This window comes from Drosophila gunungcola, assembly GCF_025200985.1.
Source record: "Drosophila gunungcola strain Sukarami chromosome 2R unlocalized genomic scaffold, Dgunungcola_SK_2 000079F, whole genome shotgun sequence".
Taxonomy (NCBI): domain Eukaryota; kingdom Metazoa; phylum Arthropoda; class Insecta; order Diptera; family Drosophilidae; genus Drosophila; species Drosophila gunungcola.
Window position 1 is genome coordinate 249,047 of NW_026453177.1, and position 24,602 is coordinate 273,648.

General features: G+C 43.9%; 1 protein-coding gene across 2 annotated transcripts in view; it reads right to left on the reverse strand.

Moving 5' to 3' along the window:
* Window positions 1–24,321, reverse strand: part of LOC128256958 (protein jim lovell) — a 30,456-nt gene extending 6,135 nt beyond the window's left edge. The window contains exons 1-4 of one of the 2 annotated variants that reach the window (XM_052987700.1): window positions 23,829–24,321; window positions 23,356–23,671; window positions 2,078–3,560; window positions 1,361–1,972 (exon numbers count right to left, since the gene is read on the reverse strand). In XM_052987700.1, coding sequence (XP_052843660.1) covers window positions 1,361–1,972; window positions 2,078–3,524 — 2,059 coding nt within the window. In that variant the 5' untranslated portion in view covers window positions 3,525–3,560; window positions 23,356–23,671; window positions 23,829–24,321. Of the gene's footprint in view, window positions 1–1,360; window positions 3,561–23,355; window positions 23,672–23,828 lie in introns of both variants that reach the window. The other variant, XM_052987699.1, reaches the window with a different exon arrangement.
* Window positions 24,322–24,602: the final 281 nt, after the last annotated feature.

Sequence of the window (24,602 nt, forward strand, 5' to 3'; positions counted from 1 at the left end):
CCCTACTTCTTCCTGAGCTTCGCTGCTCTGATATGTTGGCTGAAAATTTTGTCGCATTAAAAGGTATTGCGCTTCCTGCCTGACTTCAGATGGCATTTTCGTACAATTTTTCATATTTTTGTGCCTTAATTTATTTTATATCCTGTGTGCGCGCGTCTCCCCTGCATTTACCCTCCCCGGCTTTCACAGGTGAAGGTCTTGGTCCTTGGGTTCTGCCTTTGCTCGGCCTCCCCAAACGGATATTATTAATATGAATATCGCGCGACTTATATGCAAAAGTTGTGTGGACGACTAGACCATGGCAAGGGTAGCCCAGCCACGAGACGTCGCCTTCGTATTTTTATTTATGCCGCCGACGCTGCCAAAGTTGTTTGCCAAAAGGTTTAAGTTGTGCGCGCTTTGGCATACTTTAAACACAACACATGAAGATAAAGAGCCGGAGAAAGACACGGAATGTTCTGGAGCGGAGGAGTGCCGTCTCCTGCTCGGCAGCCAAGCAACTTAAAAGTCATTTGGCTAAACGTCTGCTGACAGTTTGAACTCAACCCGCTCGGAAACTCACATGTTGGAAAGACACAACATAAATTTCTTGCGCTTTCTGCACGCAACGGCGGAAGCTAACCCAACTCAACTCGCCCTTTTTTCAACCTTTGCACCTCAATTTGTGTTTGCGTTTGTTTTGCCTGACTCCAAGTGACATGAATATAAAAATCATATAAAACGCAATTGAATTTACTTCGACTGCAGTTCCGCCTGGGACTTAACCGCAAGGTATTTCCGCTGAGGTCTGCCCAGACGGTGTTGTCTGCGGAGAACGGAGTGGGGGCCTGCCAAACTGTCAAATTATTAGGAGTCCATTGCTTATACGATTGCATTTCCATATTTCTTATTAGCTGTCAACAGCTTAAACTTTTTATGACTTAATTAGTTTGAAAAAAAATTTGATTCGTTTAAAAGGAGTTATTTTATAAAGTTCTTAACTGGTCATAGAAGCAGAAAAATAAGCGATAGGAGCCTTAATGTGCTAAGGGGCTTTGCGACAGCTTTGCGTGGCAATGCAAGAGCACTTCTTCATTCTCGTCACTGACGATACTTTGATGTCGCAAAGAGGCCACATGTTGATTTTCAGCCAACTCTGGAAGAGTGGCAAAAAGAACAAGCAAGCATGTGGAACGTACGTTTTGGGGATGTTCGTTGGGGAAAAAAGACCCTAAGACCATAAGTGAGGAGGTGAAAGTGGGCTTGCGTTATTAAAGACTTCCGCTGCGTGTAGACTTGCATCCTGACAGATAACCCAGTGACCCCTGAAGGCCCTTTATTCTAGTGTCGAACAAAATTAGATTCAAACAGAAGTACTTACTGTGCGGAGGCGTCAACGTCATCGCAGACGACATGCCAGGAAAGGGCAGTGGCGACGGCGGATGCGGAGGTCCATCCGGTGCATTGAAGTGTCCTGGCAAACTCATTGGCGACGCCGGGGCAAACTCCTTTCCAAACTCCTTGCCAAAATCCTTTCCGAACTCCTTGCCCAGCTCCTTACTCAGCCGATTCATGCTCTCCTCGAGCCGTTCGTGAGCAGCCTGCCCGGGACATCCGCTTCCAGGACCACTGCTGCCCGGATGTCCTCCGTTATGACCTCCAAAGGGGGGCATTCCCATTGGCCCTAAAAGATTGCTGGCAAATACGTTGTGGTCTCGAGGATCACGGGGATCTCTTGGCTCCCGCTGATGCATGGCAGCTGCTGCCGCCGCAGCCGCCAAAGACATTTCCATTTGGTGCTCCATGTGGTGGAAAGGATGCTCGCCGGCTCCGGCAGCCGCCACAGCTGCTGCCGCGGCAGCGTGCATCTGCGCCTCCAGCGCTTCCATGTGGCACGGCGGGCTGTCCGGGAGTCCAGGTGGCCGAAGACCCGGCGGTGGAAAACTCAGGAGTCCGTTGTTGCCTCCAGAGCAGCTGGTGGGCGTGTGGATGGCTGTGGGGTTCGGATTGGCGTTTAGTTGGCGGATGTCCTTCAGAGACAGCATAATGCGCTGGTTGTTGTCCTGCAGCTTGCTGCTGTTGTTGTTATTGGACTCACAGTCAGACGAGTGGGCGGTGTTTCCGTCCTTGGGCTTCTTGGTGGTGCAGAGGTCCTCTGGCCCGTCACTGGGGCAGGGTGAGGGGGTGGGCGACATGGCGGTCGCATTTGCAGCGGCCACGGCAGCCTGTCGTCTCAGCTCGTTAGTTGTGTGAATAAGCTCTTCAATGTCCTGCTCCTCTTCCTCTTCCTCATGGTCCTGATCGTCGTCGTCCTCATCGTCCAGCTCGAGTTGATGGTGGCTTTCGTTGAGGTTAAGGCGATGATCGGGTATTTCTGGCTTTAGCGTCTGCTGCTCCTTCGACTGGTTTGTCGACGTTTCCGCTGGCGAGGAATCATTTTTCTGCGTCTCGCTTTGGATGTGATCTTGATCATGATCCTCGTCGTGGTCTCTTTCCGAACGCTCCAGCAGCTCGTGCTTGATCACAGTTTGCAGAGATTCCGCATCGGTCTTGTTCAGGGCAAAGTCGTGGGGAACATCGCCAGATCGGCGGCGAGGCCGTGCCTGCTTGCGTCGCGGCATGGGCGAACTGCTCCCCAACTCCTGATCGCTCTCTTGCTCGCGGTCGAAATCCTGCTCCCGCTTACGGCGAAGACTCAATGCAGGCATGGTGTTTGAGCCATTGCCAAACAGTCGGGCGGAGGGCATCATCAGCTTGCCCGACGCCGACGGTCCGGCCATCGAGGGCGATTCGTCATTGAAACTGGAGGACAGCATCGATGCGTCTAGCATTCCAAAGTCGTCGGGAGAGGCGGCCGGCGTGGGCGTGTGCTCGGGCACTGAACTCTCCACCAGTCCCCGCACCTGAAGCGACTCTCCAGCCTGAATAAGGGTCTGGAGACGTTGCTGGGGGACGCTGATCTCTCCGCGGTACATGAAGTCCACAATGGCCTGCACAACCCAGCCCCGAAAATCCTTAAGCACGATAACCGGGTGCTTGCAGGGGGTTTCCGCGAAAACGCGCTGGAAGAAGGGCGAGCAGGCAGAGAGCACCATTTTGTGTGCACGGATTGAAGTTTCTGCGCAAACCAGGGTCACATCCACCAGCGTCTTGGTCTGCAGCAGTGCATCGAAGGCCCGCAGGATGTGGTTTTGGTGGTTGTTCCAGCGCAGACTGTAGTGATCCTGTGGGGCCGAGTTTGCTCCGCTTGCCCCTCTCGAGGGGGGTGTGGTTGGCGGACTGTGTTCACAGGGAGACTCCGTTTCTACCGCCGCCGTGGCTGCTTGACTCATGTTCAAGGGCAGAGGTGGAGGCGTGGGCGGCGTCGTTGGTGGCGTAGAGTGCATCGGGGCGTGATCGTTGGTCGGCGTCTTGGCCAAAAGCGGCAGCGGAATTTGGAGCGGCAGAGGAGGCTGTATGGGCGCCACCTGACGAGCGAAGTCGGTCATGGGAAGCGACGTCAGTAGGCGATGTTTAATCAACTCCTTGTCGGCGTCCTTTAACATGCCCCGTCCCAGTCACGTGCAAGGTGCTTTGCTTGTCTGAGAAAGGAAAAAGCGGGGATAGAGAAAGAAAAAAGTTTTTAAGCGAGAGACGAATAAGCAAAGCTTAAGGATAATGCCGGGCATAATGTATTCGTATTCATGACATATGCTGTGAGGTATCTCTAAAGTACGGTACACACAGTGCGATAATATGTTAATGAGTCGCTGCATATATCATTTTTCTGTTGAGGAGCCAAAGCATAGGAAAGACAAAAGCCAAAAACAGACATTAGCTGTAGAAAGAAAAAGAAAAAGCCAGGGAACAGACACCTGAAAGGTGTAGCAATCACAGTTGCTACGTGTCGTGTCGTATATCCTCGAGGATATCACATGCAGATGTGTGATGTGTGATAAAGGCGCTCATTCCCCCCTCATAATTGGCTCAGCATTCGTCTCCTCTGGATTTTGTTTTGCTTTGCTTAACCGTGCCCAAACAAGGCACAGTGGAATGAATGAGGTAATGCAAATCAAAAGAAATATCCTTTGCTTTTTGCTAGACCCAACTTTTAGTCACCGGCAACTCATTTGGTAATGTGTTTAAAATATCAAGTAAAGATCAACATAACATTTTTGTAATACTCGAAACGCAGATTGAATTTCCTGGATCTGCTTTATTTTATAAATAAGCAATTGCCACATTTAGTGCGAGCATCTAATTAATTCAGCGACTGTCTGGCACGGCTTCGCACCCCATATTCTCGGATGTGAGAGTTTTTAAAAGAGTCACCAGCTGCCTGACTACGTCCGCAAACTTGGCAGTCCCTCACACTGACTTCTTAGGGCAAAATTAAAAAACTTTGGTAGGAGTGCAAGCAAAATAAACATTTTTATTTGCTGTAGTTGCTTCATCTTTGGCTCGCCTGTCTACCTTTTGGGAGCGATTGTAGAGTAGTAAGTGGTGGGCGGACGGAGCTTAAAACCGCATATTAACACATGCTTCTCCACACCAGGACTTTTTGCTGGGAACGAAACCAGAGCCAAAGGATAACCACGCTCGAATGCAACAATGTGCAATTAGCAGCGAGCTGCTAGGCGCCTACCTCGTTTCTTTCTCGGGTTTGGATTGCCCCTTTTTTTCTCGTAACTCATTTGCGGTTTGCGGCAGCTGAGACAACATTTTTATTTGTTTATTTTGCTTTAGAGTGGCGACAGGTAAAAGCAAGTTAGTGGAACGCCGAGAAAAGAAACTGTCAAGTTTTTTAATTAATGGTAGAGTAAGCCAGTGCGGAGTGGCTAAGGATATCACATTAAGGGTATGCATTTAAAATATTTAAGTTTTATCGGGAACCATTTTTTTGGCTAGTTCCATCTTTAACCATAAACCTTTCACTTTAATTTTTTAAGCATTAAATAATGCTTTAGGTAATTTTGTATGTGCTTTTTCAAAAAAATATACATAATGTTGAATAATGTCACATATGGGACTTATGCAATTTGGGAAATGTTTTTTATAGCAACACAAGTTAACTTCAAATTTTGTAGCTGGACCACAAATTTGATGCATTTTTAACTGACTATTTGTTTAAAATAATCATTTCCAAAAATATTAATTTTATCAAACCTACATACCATTTTTAAATTTGCAGTATATCTGAAATGTTCAAACGATACTTCTTTTTTGATTTGCACTTCCACTATCTATTTTTCAAATTAACATTTTCACTTTAATCCTTTTATATTTGGCAATCGTCAATCCATTGAAACAGGTGCAATAAATTTACGTAGTCACTATTCAATAAATTGCTAACGAGTGCGAGTTCACGCAGCTCGATCGTAACACGGTCTTGCCGAGGGTTTGTAACAAACTGAGCTATATCTATGCAAATAAATGCACAGCAAGTTAGCAATGGTGCTCACCTATGTGAAAATTAACATTTTCACTTTAATCCTTTTATATTTGGCAATCGTCATTCCATTGAAACAGGTTCAATAAATTTACGTAGTCACTATTCAATAAATTGCTAACGAGTGCGAGTTCACGCAGCTCGATCGTAACACGGTCTTGCCGAGGGTTTGTAACAAACTGAGCTATATCTATGCAAATAAATGCACAGCAAGTTAGCAATGGTGCTCACCTATGTGCGAGCGGCCCTCACCACACCCCGCACACACGCAACCCTCAAAAACCACCATACACCACGCACCAAACCACACAATGCGTGCATGTGTGAGTCGGGGTGAGCTTGATCGACTGAGATTCGCTCTCGCAATTCTCTTACTCTGCTGGTCGAAGGATTCCTCTCTTGGTCAGTCGTACATGTGATAATCGGGTGCGTGATCGTATATGTTGGCACACACATACATCATAATAAACAAACAGGAGAAAGGGCAGACCTGCCGCACAGGTAGATTTGCAGCGTGCTGGGTATTTTTCCCTAAATGGCTGCTGACAGGTCAATTTGAGGCACTTTTGTATGTTTATGTGACCATATCGATCCTTTAATTTTGCAGGCAATTTTCGGAGAAATGATTTTGGGTTTCATTTAAAATGTTTGCATGTTTATGAGGGGCGCGATATTCTTAACACTCTACACACAACAGTTATTTCCACACGAAACTTTCTTGGTTTCGAAAATATTTTTAGAGGGCTTAACAATTTAACTGCTTTCAGTTCACTCAATTCAAGACTCATACAAAATTAAAAATGGACTGATATCTACATTACTTTTTGTTATAGCTTAAGTTGTTAATTGATTTTCTAAACTTGATTCTTTAATTAATAAAATATAGGTTACCTAAGAATTGTTAAAAACTTTGAAAGCTTTTTTATTAGTATTGGGCTCAACGATTCAACTGTAAATGGTAACTTTTAAACAGTTTCCAAAACTATGAAAAAGTGTAAAATAAATATTTCATATTCTAAAAAGTCTGTTAAACACTTGCTAATTGTTTGATTCTTATTTTTTATTAAGGAACCCGCGTTTATTTTTAAACATACTTCTCGATTAAATAAATATTGTATTTATTGGCGGCGGCGGTGTAGACGACCGCTGCGCATCGTAACGGTTAACGGGTAATTCTCGACGTATGTGGGTGTCGCGTGTATCTTTCGAACCGTTCAAACGTCACGAAGCGACTAATTCAAATGATGTCGGCCGGCCCGAAAAAACACAGCTACGGCGTCGCAGCCAACAGAAGCGCCAGCAGCAGAGGCGGCAGCGACGGCACATACGCGCTGCTCCCCACTACCCCCCCTGTTGCCACGCCCCCTGCCCGCGTGGGCAAAAGCCGCCCACGTACGCGCACACGTATGAGCAGCGGGCCACAAACAGTCGGAGCCTGCGAAACAGAGCTCACATGAGGATGCGGCGTTCCGTTCGGCAGGACGAAGCTGGGTCGGATCGGATTTGGAAGCTGGCGGCGAGGCCAGCAGAGGCAGCAGCAGCGGCAGAGACGCCGACGTCCTTACTCCTTCATCATATAAAATATATATTTTCCCTCATCAAAACAGCAGCTGCGTGAGGCCGGAGGAGGAGGATGTCCTCGCACGTCACACCGAAAAAAATTTATTATTTATATGTTTATACGAAATACATTTGCATACACATGCGTATCCGAAGCCGAGCAGAAGCCGAGTGATACGAGGCGGGCCGAAAGGACACGAAAGGAGCAAAAAAGAGCACAAAAGAGCGAAACGCCCGCACACCGACATCCCTTCGTGCATGCAGAAACACACACACACACTTATCCATGTGGAGGCTCCAAAAGTCCGTAAAGAGTAATAGTCACCACCAGACAACAGCAACAACAGCAACAACAACTGGAAGGACTCACTCCATCGTGTTATTGGCCCACATGGAGTTTACTCACGACCCACAGTTGTCACACGTTGGAACCGCCAACTGCGCGGGAGTGTAACATTTTTAACAGGCCCCCCAAAAGCGTTGACGCCGCAGTTGGCGTCAGCGTCAGCGTCGACGGCAACATATCCCTTTTTTGCCAGCTTATGGAAATTTCAAAACCTGCGAGTTCAGTTTTTCCCGCTGTCGTTGTCGAATGGGGGAAAGTGGCACAGTGTGCGAGAGGAAGAGGGAGAAGCTGAGAAAGAGACAGACGGCAGTTCCGAAAGAGAGCGCACGAGAACTGAACAACCAACGTACGTGGGGGTGTATCTGTGTGTGTGCCCCACACATGCACAACTCTTCTGCTCATCTTCCAGGGAAAGCGGCAGCTCTGCTTTTCAAGCTTTTCCAGCGGCGACGCCGATCTGCAGCTCTGCTGCAGCGCTGCCACGACTGTTGGTGCTGTCCTTGTCGCATGTGCTCAGTTTTTAATATGTTATCTATTCCGTGGCATGCATGGGGGCTGCCTTTACATAGGAGCTTGGGGAACAGAGCGCAAGAACCCTGGCGTTGGCGCAGAGCCACAACAAAAAAATCATTTACACAACATAATACACACATAGCAGTCATAGTACATTTGTATGTTGCATATGTCTCTCGCTCTCGGGCATGTGTGCGAAAGAGAAATGAAAAACAAAAAATGTTTGTATGTACATCGCGAAGTTCGGAAAAACCAACCCCTAGCTCAGCGCGATTTTTGTGGAAATCGGAAAAGCGGTTGTGGGAAACTCGACGGAAGGTGGAGGGTGGATGTGAGTGGATGTGTATGTGTATGTCAGCATGTGTGACTGTGTTATTGTGTTTGGGCCATATGAGGACGTTTTTGCAACATTTCGATTTGTTGGCGCAAATCTCTCGCTCACCACTACAGGACTAGATGAGACAGGATACGGCACTCAGGACTCGCGTATATACACACGCCCACATATGTGCTCGGATGGATTAGGAGAGGTCAGCCGTATGTTGGCAACCGAACATCGACATTGGTCGCTGCCGGCTCCTAAGAGCGAGACTGACGTATACATAAAATGGAGCGAGCAAACAAGAGGAGTAACTCTTTCTGCCAAATCCATGACCAACTTTCCCCACTTTATTTGGAAATGTTTTGTATCTATCCGAGCAGATCAAGCCTATGGACTTTGTAAAAAAAATCCTAAAAGGGTTGTCTCCTTAAAGCGGCTATTTTACGCTTTTTTTTTTTTTTCTTCTATTCATATTTTGTTGGCTTCGGTTCCATTTTTCCAGCCTAGTCTCGTCGCTTTTGTTTGCCGTTCTTTGCATTTAATTATGTTTTCCCTTTGGTAGTTCATTTGCATTTTATGATTTGTTTGCATGGGCTTTGTTTCCAGGGCTCAGTTATCGCCATACATTTTAATTGTCTTTCTTCGATTTTACTGAACGTCTCTGGCAGTTCAATGCTTGAGCTGAACAGTCAGTGACTGGCTCCGTGGCTGCGGTGCCCTCTTTGATTCGGCTCAGGCGTGTGCCACCTTTGATGCTCCACAATTATACTGGACGCCCTACCATTCTTAATAATTTTTGTTTTTCGTTAGCATTGTTGTATTTTGTTTTTTTTCTTTCGATATCGAAAAATGATGGAAGCCTATTTAATTCTACTGATTACATCTATTTCGCCGTCTGTATCTTCATGGAGTATGCAATGGTATACTCGAATTACTATCAAAATTGTTGATGAAATCGATCGATCAGGCTTACTTGATTACCAAAATAGTGGGGAACATGTCGCTAAGCTATCGAGGTTGGATTCAGATCTGAACAATCTGATCTGAGGGGTAGAAATCATATCGTATTGCGAAGTAAAAACCAAAACTGTACGCATGCGCGCATCGATTATGCAAATTCTACGAAAAAAAAGTGCCGCGTTTCATATGCAAATGCAATTCAGACAAAGGGCAAATAAAGGATACGTTTACACATTTTGTACACCTTACAACAAAAAAGAGAAAAGGAACATTTTCAAGGGGTGGCAATAGTCTGTGCCCGGAAAACGGATGCACTTCTCAGCTGCGTTCGTTTCATGGGATTTATTTGGAAATTATGCAAATTAAGTTTCCAACTATTTCGATATTCGATTCGACTGAGCAGAGTTCACTAGAGCTGTTCACGTTGCTCAAATCGCTGTATGCAGCGGGTGCCTGACGCGGTCTGGTCCCAACAGCGGCTTCTGCGTCTCTGTCTGCGTGGGCCTGGTTGCAGAAGCCGAGTTAAAAGGTACTTTTCCCGAGCGCGCTTTTCCTCGGTGCCACCCCTTCCGCGCGATTTCCGCGGCACACGTGCGCATGTCTCCGGTCGCTACTATGTTTTCCTTTTTTCCGGAATTTTCTTGGATGCTCAATTTTTCACGCTCGCGAAAATGAGCGGACTCGGTGCTGGCGGGGATGCGCCCTTTCTCTCTCGGTCTTCTTTTTCTTCTCTTTCCTTTGGCTTCCCATAACATTAAAGGCTTGAAAATTATGTAGTGGGAGGAAAAAATGCTTGTAGGTGCTCCTTCTAGTGATAAAAGGGTTCTTGACTCGCCTGATAATTATAAAATGTATGAAATGGCTTTGTATGGGTTATATACGAGGTCCGCCAAGCGTGCGAGTGCGAAGGATGCTGAAGCTTTATGGTCTGTTTGCTACTCGAGATGCTCTGCAGGGTGGGGTGCAGGATCCGCCATAACTAATTAAGAGCTCACAAGTTTGCCGCCGTCCGCTGCCAGTGACTCGGCGGAGCGTGTTTCGATAGCTTCTATCTGCTAAAAACTTCTCTATTGCGATGGGGTAAGCAGAGGATAGAAGGCGGTGGGGATGCTCTTGGGGATAGGGTCATTATTGATGCATGTTAACGAGATATCAGGTGGCTTACAGATATCTGTGTCGTGGCGCCTCAGTTTCTCACAATCCTAATGTCAGTTTATGGGTGAGACCATCTATTTCTCTCTAACACAAATAAAGCAACGGCTTCATATTTTATTTAATTATTTTAGGAAATTTCTGGTGTGTTGAATAAAGGCTTAAGCATATTTCATACAAACAGAACATTAAAATACCAAGCCGTTTTCCACCCGCCCATTTTATACGAGTGCATTTTCCAGCCAACTCAAAAGTCTGGCAAAAAGTTGACAAGGTCCAGGGTGTGCAAAAAGAAGCATAAAAACAAAGCTCTTAAAAAACAAAGGCATATCTCAGCGGACAGTGGTGGAATAAAGGTGAAAAGAAGACGAAAAAATCAATGCGCTACAAGTGTAAATACAACTTGACCACTAGACGAGGCACCACAGCGTTGGCAAAAAACAGAGGCAAGAGACTGGCAGCTGGATGGCCGGCCAAGTCCAGTGCTAGAACAGGAGCGCAGAAATCAGAAGCAGGTTGCTCCGCACAAGCGAGAAAATGCGCCAGAATAAGCAGGAAAAGAGGAAAAGGAAAAACTCAAGCCCGAGAATGGAAAAGCTAAAAAAATTAAATATGATTAAAAGAAAATAAAAAGGAATCCGACGGAGGCGGGTAAACGGGACAGGGGCAGGGAGAAATGGATGGCGAATGCGGGAAAAGTTTGCCCAAGAAATACGCCGGGGAGCCAAAAGCAACAAGCGGGCGATTCGCTGGAGTAGAGCGAGATAGCTTTCTGATGGCGAAGAGAAAGGGACTGCACCGCGGCAGATGCATCGCAGGCACGTAGACCAAAACCCACAGGGGGAAGCTGCTCTCCTCCAGCACAAGGCGGAGAAAAGTTGGCGCGACTCTTTGCCGTCGTTGGGCAAGTGGAAAGCGTCACTACCACCTCTGAGCTTCACACAAACGGCAGGCAATAAGGACATGCATAGCAAACATCAACATCAAGAACAGCGCCAGCAACAAGAACAAAAAATATGAAATTAAAAAAGGCGGCTACTGCGCCAGCCGTCAACGCTATTTTCATTTTGCCACTGTTGACAATGTCAGCCTCTCCAACGAGCCTGGTCAGGATACTTGACCAAATTAAAACTGACCAAAGCAGAAACATTACGTTTAGTTATAGGTTTTATGGCAATGATAGCATGACGATAAAAAGGAAAGTTACTTCGTTAAATAAAGGCTTTCGTTTCAGCTTATTAGCAAGATCTCCTGTCTTCACATATTATTTACAATTTGTTGCTGATTTATAATTTTTAATAAACTTTTTTTACATATATAAATGCTTATTTTGTGTAGTCTTTTTTTCATCGTATCGTGTCAACTGAACTGATGTTGCTAGACAGTTGAAATTCTTTCCTGTGCTTTTCTTGCCCGCTCCTGCCGATTTTTCATTAATATTGTTTACCAAAGCATTTTTCGTCCTGAGAGCAGCTGTCTTGTTTCGTGAATTATCCCTGGTTGAAATCTACTTGAGAAACAGAAACCGTTGCCATGGCTATGGCCGTGCTCATGCTATATTTCCACCGATTCACTGTTCCCCAATCCCCACCACGGTCCTGTCATGTCCGTCTTCCTTGTTCGCCTTTAGTTGAAATTTGAGCTCAAAGACAATAGCCGAGTTTTTTAAATAACTTGCTGGGCATAGAAACATATTACGATTTGAGTGGGGGTGGGCCAAAGATATGTGGACATTCTGGCCTTGGTGATGGCTGGCTCCGCTCCTACTCTCCCCCATATTTTCATTCATTTCCTCGTCTTTATATATCCTAACTTCTGCTACTTCCTATTACTCCAGAAATTATTTGTGCCTTCGTCTCAGAAGGAAAAGTGGTGAAGAAATTTGAAGGCATTCGGTTTAATACATGTTTCATGTGTACAGTTATTTTACCATCTATTAAATATTTTGCATGGTTTTTTTTTTGCAACTTAGAATTTGTCAGAAATAGCTATGGCGGAAGTGTGGTAAACAGCCAAATTTATATGTACCGTTCTTGTTTGAAAATTGTTTTTAAAGTTTGTTTACTAACTTCTTTATATTTTATTTTCTTTTGCCCATCATTATCGGACTAATAAACCGTTCTTCTGAGTTTTTTATGCTGCCCAATTCTCTGGACGGTCCTTGGTGCCTCTCCCCAACCAATGAGTTCATTTGTGAGGCGACAAAGGAGCGAAAAGTGAAAGTCGGTTCCCCAGGGGAAGAAATTAAGGGAAGACTTTTCATACCGAACTGATATACTTGCAAGGCAGAAGTGTTTTCGAACTCATCAGCGGACGGTTGAGGATTCGGAAAAGTGTGCGTTGGTAGGCCCCCTTCAGCTCGCCATTGCTTTTTCATCACAGACCCATCCATTAGTTGGCGACTGGCGCTGCGCACACGCACATACACATTTATATACGACTACTCCCCTTTTCTCCTCGCTTTTCCATTTCCCTTTTCCCCACCAATCGTCGTATTTTCTCGGCGTCGTCATCGTTATCGTCACCTATCCCGCTCCCGCGTATGTGCAAAAGTTTTTTCACTGGCGGTGCTTTCGTTTTTTTCCACGTTCACCCCCCACACGAAAAGTTCGTCGCTGTTGCTGATGAGAGACACACTTATACACAATTATAAACGTAAGAGCCCGTATTATCGAATGTTTGCGTATTTATGTACCTCACATAATGTAACCTCTCGGTGCCTGCTTCCCCAATGGGATCTGAGTTTCCAAGCCCTTCCCTGTTGACGGCTTCGTTTGAGATTCCTCAAGGCGGTTGTGCTTGTACTTGGACCGGATTTTTCGTTCTTGTGGGGAACAAATAATAATTTTTAATCTTGAATAATGTTTGAATAACTGTTTTCTCCTGGATTGCCATATGGCAAATATTTTTTAAATTACTGTTCATAATGCAAATCTCTTTACATATTACGAATAAGTGTGAAAGTGAGTGCTATCAATGTATTTTTTTAAGTAAATTTGGCAAAACAATCTTAGCTTGGGCTGACACGTACATATATGGGAATTGTTCACTGTACCAAAATAAACCTAGTACTTAAATCAAAGAGTCAGCGGAGAAATGTAAATTATTTAGTATGATACCTTTTATAGTGTGACTTAGGGCTTGGTCATTCACATACATTAAGCCGAATCGCTATCGCGCATTATAACTCGATCATAACTTATACAGTAACTACACATTCCCATAGCCTCACATCATTCCCTTATTACAAGTTCAGCTTTCCCCTCCCTCGCTGCAAACTCGAATGTGAACACATTTAAGAACAACAAAAGAAAATTTAAGTTTTTCACACAATTGAATGAGTTTTTCACACGCTTAAATTATAGTTCCAGTTAGTTTCTTATTTCGGGTAGTCGCCCAATGCGTCCGTCCCATATGCCTTCACATGAGCATACATTTCGTGGTGGGAGTGAGTTGGGTTAAACTCAACAAAACTGCTATCTAGGCTAATTTAAATTTTCGTCTTCCCTTAAAGAAAGTTGACCAGGCCGTGTCTTGTGCGCTGCCTCATTAACTTGGGCACATAGTTTAGTGTTCAGGGTCTTCCCTAGACGCCCCCGCCGCTTTCTTATCGCCAAGATAAAAATCGATTCTAGCGGTCGTCGGCACCGCCATCAACTGACCAGCAAGTCGGCGGACAACTTTCCTAACTTAACCTTTATTGTCCGAAAGTTGTTCTTATTACTCTGGTATCTTCTTTTTTCTTTTCAGCTTTCTTTCGGTGGACGAAAAAATGTTCCGAGGTCAATTTACATTCTGCGAGTACTGAGAGTGGCCTTTAAAGTTGGTCATTCGTCGCCATCGCCCGCTTTAAGCGATGTTTATCTCTGTCATAATATGCGCTGGGAATCACCTTAAAGTAATATTATCAGTGCCCTGTTTCCCGGGAGAGCCCCTGCCCGCTCTTATTTCGTTTTACTTTGTTTGAGGGTGGAGTTTTTAAGCCTCATATTTCTGCCAGGTTTCCTACTGCCCGCTACTGTTCTGTGATTATATTGTATTTCTTTTATTCGAGAAATGCTGCTTTTATTGGACTCTCTATTTTGCTTTTTACCAGATTAGTAGTAGTCTTTCTTTTTTGGACAATGGTTACTCATTGTTTTTAATTGCAATTCAAGATCCGCCTACTGAAGCCGCCTTTGGTGAGTTGCAAAGAAAACTTATGATTAAATTCTTGTAATGTTAATGTCTAGAGAAACAAATATTTGTCAATTGCACATCCAGCTCAAAGGAAAAATTAATATTATTTTACCATTTCAGATGGAGCAGCGCAAGACTTTCCCAACTTTCCTTGGCCATTTAAAACTTGTTGGTGTTCTTGAAATAAACTTCAGTCAATCTTCAAGATTGCTCACACTTCTATATTGAAATATGACAGGAAACTTTTAATAGAGTTATCTTTGTAATAAGAAAACGCAATTAAAGATTGGTCGTCAGCTTCAGAAACCTATAAAGTGATGCCGAAGAATTGAAAATGTTTAAATGAACCGATAAATTTTCCAACTTTACGATTAAAGATATAACTCTAAAAGCTGATTACTGTATTTATGTGCAACATTTTGACTGTTGAGCTCTGTTCAGTTAGATCTGCTCTAGGCAATCGTAGTTATTAGCGTTTCCCATAACCTTCAAACCAAGGCGCCGCCTTGCATCCTATTTTGGTGTCAGGGCTATTGGAGTCTTACTATCAATACCTTGATTTGCCACACCCCGGCACATGTGGGCCGCAGTTTGTGTGTTTTGCCACACGTGCAGCGATCCTCGAACAATGAACAATTGACGACTCTGTAAACCAAAAAATTGGCTTATGCAAAGGCCAGACTTGGGTCGTACCAGAATAAAAAATGAATTAATTTAAGTAAAATAATACATACTATAACATTTATAGCCTTATTGCTTTATTGTTCGTACAGTAATATTATTAAAATCGGGGTCTGCAGCCAGCTGCATGGCATCGTCAGTAAAATCAACTTCAGTATTCGCAGATGCCCAAGGCATCTAATTCTATGGGTGAAGGGGAAGAGATCATTACGTTAGAAGTGGGAGCTGCTTGCCTCGAATGGCGAGTGTCAAAAACTAGCTTTAGCAGCCCGATAATATCCCGAGTCCATCTCTAGACCACATAAAAAGCGGGGACCTTACAGTGATCTACCAAGGTAAATGATTCTTAGCCGTGGTGTGGTCCATTGTTTGTCCATTGTGTGCCGTAGGCAGGGGAATGCTTTTGTTGGCATAAAAGGAATAGCCAAAAGGAATTTGTGCCACATGTGAAAGGGGCTTTGTCAAGCACATTACATCATCATCATACTCATTGGAAACAAATTATCCTTATCGAGATGCTTGTCGGTGACCATTGTCTAGACTTGTGACTGAGCCATGTCTAAATAGAGGATTATCCTAGCGCCAGGATTAGCCAGCCTTTGCCGTGATCTGGGCTAATGTTCATTGTCCCAGTTTCTACTGCAGGTCAGACAATAGCGAAATCAAATAAACATTAGCATCAATGAATGCCCAAATCCTTTACCAGCAAAAGTTAAGATTACCATCGTCTAGCCAGGGGGGGGTGGGATTTTTTTTTGTCAGGTTCCTGTCGAGGAACGACGACACGCTATTAGTGACCACAAGACAGGAACGACTAATCCCTCTACACACCAAAAATTAGGTCAGTCTGCGTAGCAGGAGATATGGGTTCACGAGAGGGAAGGGCTTCTGTTTGGGAAGCGCCAGATAATCATCAAAATTAGGCAGGATCAGTATTAAAATATGTCGTCCTATTAAAAAACATTTCGTCCTTATCGATAGGCATCAACCAACGATATGACAGAACAAATATCCTGGCAGTTTTTGAAAACTGAGTGAGACGATAAACTAATCCCACAATTGTCAACAGTTACGCATTGTCCTATGACCCACATATGAAGATTTTCTGGCCCCATTCGCATATTTGAAGACTTTTCCTTTGCAATAACGTAACACGTATCTGGAGTAAATCTGCCTTTCGCACTGAAGGTTGGCTTCAGTTTTGCCGGCTTCCAACTCGTCTGGCATCTGGCCGATTGCAAAGAGTTTGTGCAAGTCCACTTGCAAAAAGCTGTTGAGCCGAACCAAACCCACTATCAACATTTTGTACCCTTGGCATATCCCAGGGCTACAGAAGCGGCATCTAAAGCAGAAAACAAAACCGAGTGCCGGCGCTTTGGCTTTTATTGCTTCATTTCGCTGTGCGATTTGTTTTGATTTCAGCAGTTTGATAACCTTTTTGTTGGTTTGTATTGTTTTTGTTATTAGTAATTGCTGTCAATTCCCTGAGGATATGACGTTGTATGCTATTCATGTCTGGTTCACTCGTTTCTTATTGTGTGACTGCTGGTGTATTTCCTTCTTCAGCCCCTTACACCCCTCTTATCTCACTCGTTTTCTAGTCCAACGTTATATATAGACTTCGACATTTGCTGTCATGTTAGTCAAGGAATTATTTTGTGTTTTGGCTTTTGACATTATATGTGTTTATTGATTGCAATAACTTCTTGATATATAAATAGGAGATTTGAAGATTGATAATTTGTTATCATAGAGCCAATAACACCTCAACTAATTGAAAAGTGAAAATATTCGCAACGTTGGTTTGCTTGCTGTGCATATTTCACAACATAAGTTTACTGTCAGGGACAAAATAATGAGATAACCGACCTCTTAAACTCTTGGCAACATCTAATTGAACTTACCTTCAAGCTTAAGCCGCATGGAATTTTTGGAACTGGCCAAGTTGAAGGTGCTCATTGAAACATCGACGCGGGGGCTTGTCAGTGCCGATTAACATTCAATTAAGATGTATTTAAAAGCTAACTTAATTTGAGTATTGAAAAATACTCGCAGTTCTTTATTATTTATTTGCGATGTGAACTTATGCAAACATTGTAAAAATCTTAGTCGGCGACCCTCACAAAGACACACGGCATTTCTGAAAATTTTTCTCAACTTTTTGTTGCTCACTGCTTATTAAATGAGAAATGCTAAATACAATATTGGCCATTTGCATATTATGTTCCCGAATACATGCCCCATTCAATTCATTTTTTTGCCAGGTTAAGTAAAAAATTGAACATTTGCATTCGCGTGAGTTTGAGGTTAATTTATTTCTTTGCTTTCAGGGATGTTCAGGCTTTCGATTTTTCTATGTTAACTCAATCCATTAAATTTCCATTTCACTAAAACTATTTAAACGGTTTTCTGATTAGATTCAAGACGGAACTTCCGACGGCGCTTGAACGTTTGATACTGTTACGATATTTGCTCACATTACGATATCGACTTGCGCTTCCAATTAGACTGTGCTGTGCGCCTGCGCGTCAGGTTCGCTTCGCGTTTGGCCCGAAACTGAGTTAGCTTGAATCGGCCAAGATCGGCCACAGCCACTATACAAGTTCGGCTTAAGCTGAAACCGGTGCTTATGGTGTAGTTTGTGTTTTTGAGCGTTTTTAAAGTTCCCTGGTTGGTTGGCCAACTTGCAGAGAGTTTCGGAACTGGTTTTGGCCACATGGCTCCATATTCTCTCTTGCTGCTTCTATTACAGTCGTGGTTAATGTTTTGTTGGCCCGACTAATTGGTCAGCGGTCTTCCCCGTTGGCTCTTGAGCAATTAGTTTTCGTTCTAATTGGTCAGAAATATATATTGTCCGACATTTGCCTGGACAGTCAACAACAGTGTTGACCTTAGCAAAAAAAGCAAAGTGCCATCTGATCTGGTTTTTGCGGGTGCTGTCAATACCCAGATTGCATCTTGATGGAATGGGCAATAATATATATATATTTTTTTTTAAGTTTTTATTTTCTGATTCAGAGAGGCTGCACGTTAATTGAGTTTTCATCTGGCTTTAGATCAATGCAATGGTGCGAAAAGGTTGTAGAATACTTGATTTTCATTACCGAGGTTGAAATTTGTTGAGTAAAATTGTAATTAATTTGGAAAGCAATTAACAGGCTATGTTCCGATGCATTGTTTTAATGTGTGATCGAAATCAATACCAGAATTTTAAATTAATTTCGCTAGAAAATTTTGCGGTTTAAATCCGGTCGCAAGGCTCATGTTCTGTAAAGGCAAATTTTCTATTCCCAATGCTGCCGCCATGGTATAATACCATTGTGATCAAGCTGCAACGGGAATAGTTTCAGGCATCAATTTCGGAGGCAGCGGAGGGAACGTTCGCGGCAGCGGCCACAGTGGCTGCTTCAACAGCAGCAGCAACACGCGGGGTATTTAGGCCCAAACAAACAGCAACAAAAACAAGAACCGCAACAATGCAATGCGAGCAAATAAATCGTGATCACGTGGTCAAGAGGGCCAGCCCAGAGCGAGGGTTCTGTAGTGTAGGTGGAGTTGCTGGTTGAGTACGCCAGGAACTGCACTGAACTCAACTCCTTCGTAACTCCTGCAGCAATAAACGTAGCGCTTGTCTCGACTGATAAAGCCACACAAAGAGCGAAGTGATCTACTAACAAAAACAGCAAGCACAACAACAACATCAAAAACAACAACTGCTGCAACAAGATCATGTTCGTCGTGTCATACGAAAAAAAAAAAATTCAATGAGAGAAGGGAGCCAACCGTGCTCTGAGGGTAGAGCTCAGAACCAACCGATCGCATACACAACACGCTTTTGTCACCCCCGCAACTCCTTCAGCAGTCGCCCTCCGTCCGCGCCCAATCATTGTCATCATCTTCATCGTCGTGGTGGGGCATTCAAATTTGGCGCTTGAATTTGTTGCAAGTTCAGAGTTGAAGCTGCAGCTGCCGCGCCGGGGAGTCGTCGCCGGCGCGCTGCAGAAACACAACACAACCAGAACCCACCAACAGTGCATGTCGCTGAGGCTGAAATCGAAATCAAGATCAGAACATAAAAACTAGAAGATCCGAATCAGCAGCATCATCGGCCACGCCGTACGGATCAAAACGAAGGGAAAGGTAGTCCGAGTTTTAGCGTGTGTGAGTATGCCGACTTCCCAGTTGAGTACAAGATTTCGATCGGAGGCCGCATCGTGACGCACAATGTGGTCATAGCGAAACTTCCTAGTTAGAGGCAGTTGCAGATGGAGCCCAGCCGACAATAAGCGCAGCATCAAATTTGATTCTAATTGTCGGCGCTGGTGTTCCGTGTCCAGGTTGATCAGCTGGTGCATACAACGATGCATACCATCATCATGCCACAACCGATTTGTGCTCCCAGATCAGGTCGTCCGTCTACGGGCCCCTTTTGTTGGGCAGTTGGCGATTTACTTGTCTATCAGACTCTCTTTATCGGCGCATCAAGCGCCAAGCTATCAAACACACAAGTAGAAAAAGACTGGGCTTGGGGTCAGATCAGTTGTACCTTTTTAATAATAGAAACAATTTGCAACTTTTCCCCCTCGCCCGTTCCAACGAAGGAAAGTTAGCTGACACACATTTCTCTCAACTTAAATCTGCAGCAAACAATGGTCCAGACCCTCGGCCAACATGCCAGCGCTGATCCCTTTGTATCTTTGCCTTTGCGGCATGTTGCACGCGTGATTAGCAGCTCAAGACCACAACAACGCCGATAAAGCGAAGACCAGACGTCTCTCGTCAGGCATATGCGCTGATCCAAGCTCAGCAGAAACTAATCGAGATTAAACACCAGATCAGCGGATCAAACACCAGACCCCACTGCCAAGTCAAACAACAGGTAAAGCGATCCAAGCGCCCTGAAATGCTTTATTTGGAACTCTTGAGCGAGAGACAACAGTCGAGCTGCCCAGGGCCCAGCATGTGAGCGCTTTCAAATTGTTTCAAGTGTGAAGATCAATTTCATGGCACGTTACTGGGCACTTCGGGGAAAACTTCTTCTAGATCTTCCTCTGCTGACCCACCCCATTTGCATAAATTTGAATACAATTGACGAATTGTAGTTTGGGTATTTGTCTGTTTTGTCTGGGGTTATAATGTGTCTATTATATTTTCACCCATTGTAGTTGCTGGGGAGATAGTGTGAGAAATTTTGTAGAACTTTGTGTGAACGAACCGTGGAAGCGTATCTACGTATTCGTATCTACGTTTCTGTGGCGTGCCTACTATTGATCCATCATCGGACTGGATTTGAACTTTAGTCGGTAATTAGACAAATTTAAATGTCATCAGAAAGTTCAGCGCACCACAGAGGAAAGGGGGCTCTCATAATCGACGCCGATGGTTTATTGTTACGCGAAAAGATTTCGACACTAAAAGCTGGTTGCAGGCAACTGGACGTGGAGCGACTCTTCAAACTAATCAGATTGACCCAGTAAGCCAGTTGACCGAACCGACTTGAATTTCGGTTATTGGGATTGGGTCCATGCTACCCGTCAACATTATTATTTGCCTTGTTAACTTGTCTGCACGAAATGACATTTTACAGCTAAATTTGCCGTCTGGACAAGATTTCCCAAGACCACTGGCATCTGGTTCAGCTAACGAAGCGATGTCGGAGCGTGGAAGATGTCCAAGCTCTTGCTGGTGCCAAAATCGATTTTGCAAGCATTGATCTCCAAGCACGCGGCTCTCGGCTCTCAACCCGTATCCCTTTTTTATTTGCAACTTCGTTCATCTGTGGCTTATTCTCTCTTCGATGTATCTAACTAACGAAGTCTCAGAGATGCTTGAAATTCGATTCTGCTCTAAATAAATCATAGACCTGTTAATGTACTTTCCGGATTTTGATTCGTTTGATTCGGCCTGAGAGCCCATCGACAGCGCTCTGCCTATGCTTTGAAAGTCAATGTAAAACGGGGACCGCTTTAACTCTTCAATGGGGCTTTAGAGCAAAACAGCTCCTTTTGCTATAAGAAATTATATTCAAATAAGAAGCATAATATCGCCAAAGTCATAAATTAAAACCTAAACCTAAGATAAAAAAAAAAAAAAAAAAAAAAGAATACAAAATTGTTTTGCACGACGAAGTAGATTATACTCTGGTATCTTTGTTACTCATACCTGATTATGCTCGAAAATTATCATTTATATGGTGTTATCCAATCACAACAAACTGTTTTTTGCTCAAGCATACCTTTTTGTTTATCGATTAAGTTGCACTGCAACAGTCTTCATTTCCAATTAAATCGCGTTTACTTAACTCTTTGAAAGAGTGTAGAAAGTGCAATGTAAAAAAAAATTCATTTCGTCGTAAAAGAAAACACCTCGCTATGCCTGGAAGGAAGCCACACAAAATGTATAAGTGCAGCACCAGCCAAAATAGGTGGTAACGCTTGCTAAATGATCAATCTCGCGATCGAGGGCACGTTTAAGGCTCTTACTGGTGTTGGCGGAAATATTACTCACTGTTGAGGTGATATAGACTATTACGTAAGTGAGTCCATTACTTAGCTGCTTACTAAATTAAGAGAAACTGAAACCGGTCTTGGAATATTTGTTACCTGGTTGATTATAATACATTTTGATGCTCAATATTTAGTCATTTATAACGTCAAACAAAATGTCAAAGATCTTTAAGTTAAACATTTAATTAATTCTGTCTATTTCATCAGCGAGTACTTCAGTCGCTTAACCTGTGTGGGTCTTTTTCAACTAGAGGGCAAGACTAACGTTTTCACATTTTAACTTCCGAGGGGAGAAAAATGAAAGGAAACGAATTTTCCTAAATGCCAAGCTGATTGATTTGCGTAGCAAACGATGATGATGTTTTAAAGAAAAATTATTAATTAGGCTTTTACGGTTAGAGCGGAAGAAAGGCAATTGAAAGATGTGAAAAATCAGTAAAAACATAGATAACCGCCAGCTGCCCGGCCACTTGGAGAAAATTCCGTCGCAAGAGTAATGACTCTGTATTAATTCCAGAAATTAAGGGTTAACGCTGGTAGGGTTGCTTAACCACTGTAGACATGTTATTGTTAAAGGTGTCGCCAGGGTAAGTGCAGAACTCCAATGTTCTATCGAACACATCAAATTAAATAACTGAGAAGATTAATCGATAATTTAGACAAGAAAAGTCCAACTCCTAACTATTGTCAATAAATAAGGGAGAAAGTTAGTGGGGGTGTCTCGAAAGATCACAGGTTTTTAACCCTTTCACTATATGTCTCAGTATATAAAAAGGCAAAAGATAAATAAGCAAAACCGAGTCACACCGAATAGCAGAGAGAGAGACTGCCATAGAGCGCTCAAAAAGTCATTCATACGCTCCGAATACCCGGTTGGCTTTCCTCTCTCACAAGAGTGCTCTTGTCTCTCTGGGCCCACTACACAGCCAGCTGGAGTGTTTTTCCCCACAGACAGAGCGTCGTCAGTTGGCTTCGACTTCCATTAAACGTCTACTGGATTGTGCTCCGCCATGCTCCCTACTTCAAATAATTCTCCCGTCCGATGGCATATTTTGTTTGTGGATATTTTGTTTCCTCTAACAAATGCACAGATTTTCGTTTTTTTTTTTTTTGCGCATTAAGTCAGATTTTTAATTTATATTCTCGCCGCCTCATCTTGCCATGGTGAAAAGGGCTCGTTTCGTCTTCGTCTCTTACTCTCGTTTACTGATGGAAACATTTCCGTTTTGAATTTGCGCAATTTGCTTGTAGTCGCGTTTTGTCGCTAAAATCTGCATAGGAAGGAGCCAGAATACGAGAGGTTTATTACCTAGGGCGTTTCTTCTGCATACGATTATTTTTTGTTTTTGCGATTCTAGTGGTAAACATGGATAAAGAGATTATGACCATCTTTGTTTTGTGAAATACATTGCTATCTTAAATGGGCAATGTCCTCAAAGTGATTTTTTATATGGAAACTTTGGAACCTAAAGTGCCTTATCACCGATAAGAGTTAGCTAATATATTATTACTCTTCAAGTCACTTTGTGAAAGACGCCGGTCATCTCCATCTTCGCTACCTTTTCCCATCATTCATAGGATCCTAGCCTGCCCCCCGTTGCTCCTCCTTCTCCGATTCTTATCGGCTGAAATAAATTGAAAAACACATGCAACTCTCTAATGTATATGAGTATACATATGTACATATTTTCAAACACACGTTCGGATAGGTACTTTCGTATGTATTTACCAATGTACGAATCAGGCATCGTCATCATTCCGCCTCGACCCTTGTCTTGATTCAAGCTCCGCTCCCCTTCCCCTTATCGCTCACGTTCCCGTTCCCGTTTCCGTTCCCGACCCACTCCCTTCTAGCTCCACCTCCGGGACACGTATGAAAGTGTGCAATGCGAGTTGAATTCGTCACACACGCTCCGTCGACGTCGACTGTGGCTGAGGCGCCAGCAGCGCTGCCGGCTGCGCAGCTCGGCTTTTACTCGGCATTCGCTTCATTTTTTTGCTCCACGCTTTTTTCGTTTCAAGCTCCAGTTGAGGGAAAGAGAGAGCTTCAGGGGTAGAAAGAGAGAGCTGCTCACACATAGGTACACATACATACAGACGCGCATGTTGTTGTTGTTGTTGTTGTTGTTGTGGGTATATTGCTGCACACGAGTTGCCGCTTTAATACCTATATATATGTGTGGGTGTGTGTCTCAGTCTTACATAATTTTTATTTCCTTTTTCAGTTGACGTTGTTGTTGTTGTTTTGCTCCCCAGTTTTTAGACTCCGCCTTTTTTGTCGTCTGCATGTCTCTGGTTGTGTGTCTTCGCCACCCCGTCCCCACACTCCGCACACTTTCAGAGGCCACCTTTCGGCTTCGCAGTCTACTGTTGTGGGATTTTTAAGCGACGTCGTCGTCGCTGCCTCTGATAGAAGGTTGGAAAGGGTGGAATGGGGTGGTGGGTGGTTAGGCGATGAAAGGTGGGGCAGAGGCTGCCTGGTGAAAGAGTGAATGTATGTAAGAGACTGTTTGGTACTGTGCTTCGGTTTCGTTTCGTTCCATTCGCATTTCGTGTGATTTATTCTCTGTACTCGTTGCGTACTTATGCTCACTTGCCCTGTGTGTGTGTATGAATGTGCATGTGTATGTGTGTGGCTCATTTTAACTCTCATCCATTCGTTTTGAACTTAATGTGTAGCTTGGACTCCAAGCGAAGCGACGAATGGGAAACGAATGAGTTTTCCTTGGTAGCTTGTTTAGGTTTATTTAGCACACAAAATTATACATACGATTGCAGCTTTATATACTCGAAGCTTTCCCTCCTACTTTCCCTATATACTACATGGTAGTACATTGCAGACGTATTCTCTCATGTGATTGACTGAAATGGCTGGAATGTTCTTGTGTGTTCATACATTTGCTAAAATAGGACAGAGACGATTGTATCAGTTATGTTGTGCATATATCACGTATATGACATTGTGGCTATACTAAG